This window comes from Prionailurus viverrinus, chromosome A2 (assembly GCF_022837055.1).
Source record: "Prionailurus viverrinus isolate Anna chromosome A2, UM_Priviv_1.0, whole genome shotgun sequence".
NCBI lineage: Eukaryota > Metazoa > Chordata > Mammalia > Carnivora > Felidae > Prionailurus > Prionailurus viverrinus.
In genome coordinates, this window is record NC_062562.1 from 5,858,328 (window position 1) to 5,860,500 (window position 2,173).

General features: G+C 39.8%; 1 protein-coding gene across 1 annotated transcript; it reads right to left on the minus strand.

Moving 5' to 3' along the window:
- Positions 1 to 340: 340 nt before the first annotated feature.
- LOC125147877 (zinc finger protein 724-like) lies at positions 341 to 1,384 on the minus strand. The gene has a single exon (XM_047825254.1). It carries the CDS (start codon positions 1,382 to 1,384, stop codon positions 341 to 343), a length of 1,044 nt encoding a protein of 347 aa, XP_047681210.1.
- Positions 1,385 to 2,173: the final 789 nt, after the last annotated feature.

Below are 2,173 nucleotides of genomic sequence, written 5' to 3' on the forward strand. Positions count from 1 at the left end.
GTGGGTTATATTGGTTAGTGACAGCAGTCATTTGTAAATAAAACAACCTTCCTCCCAAGACACACATTAACAGACACTGTAAACATGGTGGCTTAAAACATTAGGCATTTATTTTTCTCAAGTAACAAGACTTGGAGATACTAAAATTTTTTCCTTTCAGTTGTCAAGCGGTCACCTATCTATGGGATGAATAAAGGATTGATCACAATCATTACATAACTTAGATTTCTCCCACAGATTATTCAGAGGCTTTGTCCCGTTCTTTACATCCAGTTTTTCTCTGCATTTGCTTGTATGCTGTAAAGACCGAGAGTTCAAGAACTATTCCAAAGGGACATTGCTAGGAGTTTTGTCCAGCATGAGTGCTCTCATGATGCCTCCGAAGGGATATGAGCTTACTGAAAGCACGACCACAGACATTGCACTGATAGGGTTTTTCGCCAGTATGCACTCTCTTGTGCACGGTAAGATTACCCCTTACATTGAAGGTTTTCCCACACTGATCACACTTGTAGGGTTTCTCCCCAGTGTGGGTTCTCATGTGTATTGTAAGGGATGCATTCCTCCTAAAAGCTTTTCCACACTCACTACAGTTGAAGGGTTTCTTCTCCCTGGTGTGCTTTTTCATATGCCTCCTATGAGATAAGACACCACTGAAGGCTTTCCCACATTCCTTACACTCATATTGTTTTGTCCTCATGTGAATTTTCTTGTGCAAAATGAGGAAATAATTCACTCTGAAGGTTTTCCCACACTGATGGCATGCAAAGGGTTTCTCTCCAGTGTGAATTCTCATGTGTTCTTTCAGGCACGAGTGGTCCCTGAAGGATTTCCCACAGTCCTTGCATATACACGGTTTCTCTCCAGCATGCATCTTCTTGTGCACTATGAGATTACAGCTCATTCTAAAAGTTTTCCCACACTGACCACACTTGTAAGGTCTCTCTCCAGTATGTATCCTCAGGTGTGTCTTCAGGTATGACTCACTACTTAGTGCTTTTCCACAGAGGTTACACTCAACGGATTTCTCTCCAGTATGGATTCTCTTATGTCTTTTAAGGTACGGGAGAATACTGAAGGTTTTCCCACAATCATTGCAGGCATAGGGCTTCTCTCCAGTATGTAATATCTTGTGTGTGTTAAGCCTAGACCTTCTACTGAATGTTTTGTTGCACTGATCACACTTGTAGGGTTTGTCCTTGGAATGAATCTCTTCATGTTGTCTAAGAAGTGAACTATCTCTGAAGGTTTTTCTACAGTCACGGCATCCATAGGGCTTCTCCCCAGAGTGAATTCTTTTGTGCCGATTAAGATAAGAGCTTGAACTGTAGGCTTTCCCACACTGGTTACATTTAAAAGGTTTTTCTCCACTGTGGGTTCTCATGTGCAATGTAATAGATGAGCGGCTCTGTAATACTTTACTACACTGCCTACCTTGAACAGAATTGTCTCTAATATGAGTTGTTTCATGCTTCTTAAGGTAGAAGGTTGAATTCAAGACTTTGCCAGAGTCACTGAATTCATAGGATTTCTCTCTTGTATGTTCTCTCTCACGTGCACCTAAGAAAGAACTCCTGATAAAGGTATTTTTATCTTTTTTACATTCATAGAATTTCTCCCCAGAATGAACACTGTCATGTGGGTTAAGGTGAGAACAATCTCTGAAGGGTTTCCCAGGGTGAAGGCGTTGATGGGGTTTCTCTCTGGGATGAATTCTCTGATTCTGAGCAATGCTAGATTTCATGCACAAGGCAATTTTATTCCGTTCAATGGGTCTGCCTCCATGAGTTTGTTCCTATTGGTTAAAATGAGTTATGATCACAAGATTTATCACATCAATCATATTGATTTGAGAATCCCCCCAACATAAATTCTGACATACACTTAGAATAAGAGTTTACTTAGTATTTTCTTAGAGAATATACACAGCTCCTGTCTGAGTTTATCAGCATGAATAAGAGGAATGTTACACCAGATGGCTCCCAACAGGGTCTCTTTAGTGTTTAACATATAATTGCTTTGGAGTGAATTAGGTCTTAAATATTCAATGTCTAACTTCCATTATGAATGTAATTACTTTGGGGATTCTCTGAAACCATTTTTAGAGCTAGGATGTGAGTTTCCTTCCAACTCATGATTTATAGAATTTTCCATTTTCTATTGTTAAAATAAG

Coding starts and splice junctions, on each gene's coding strand:
- LOC125147877 (XM_047825254.1), bottom strand. CDS start 1,384: ATGAGAACCCACAGTGGAGAAAAACCTTTTAAATGTAACCAGTGTGGG.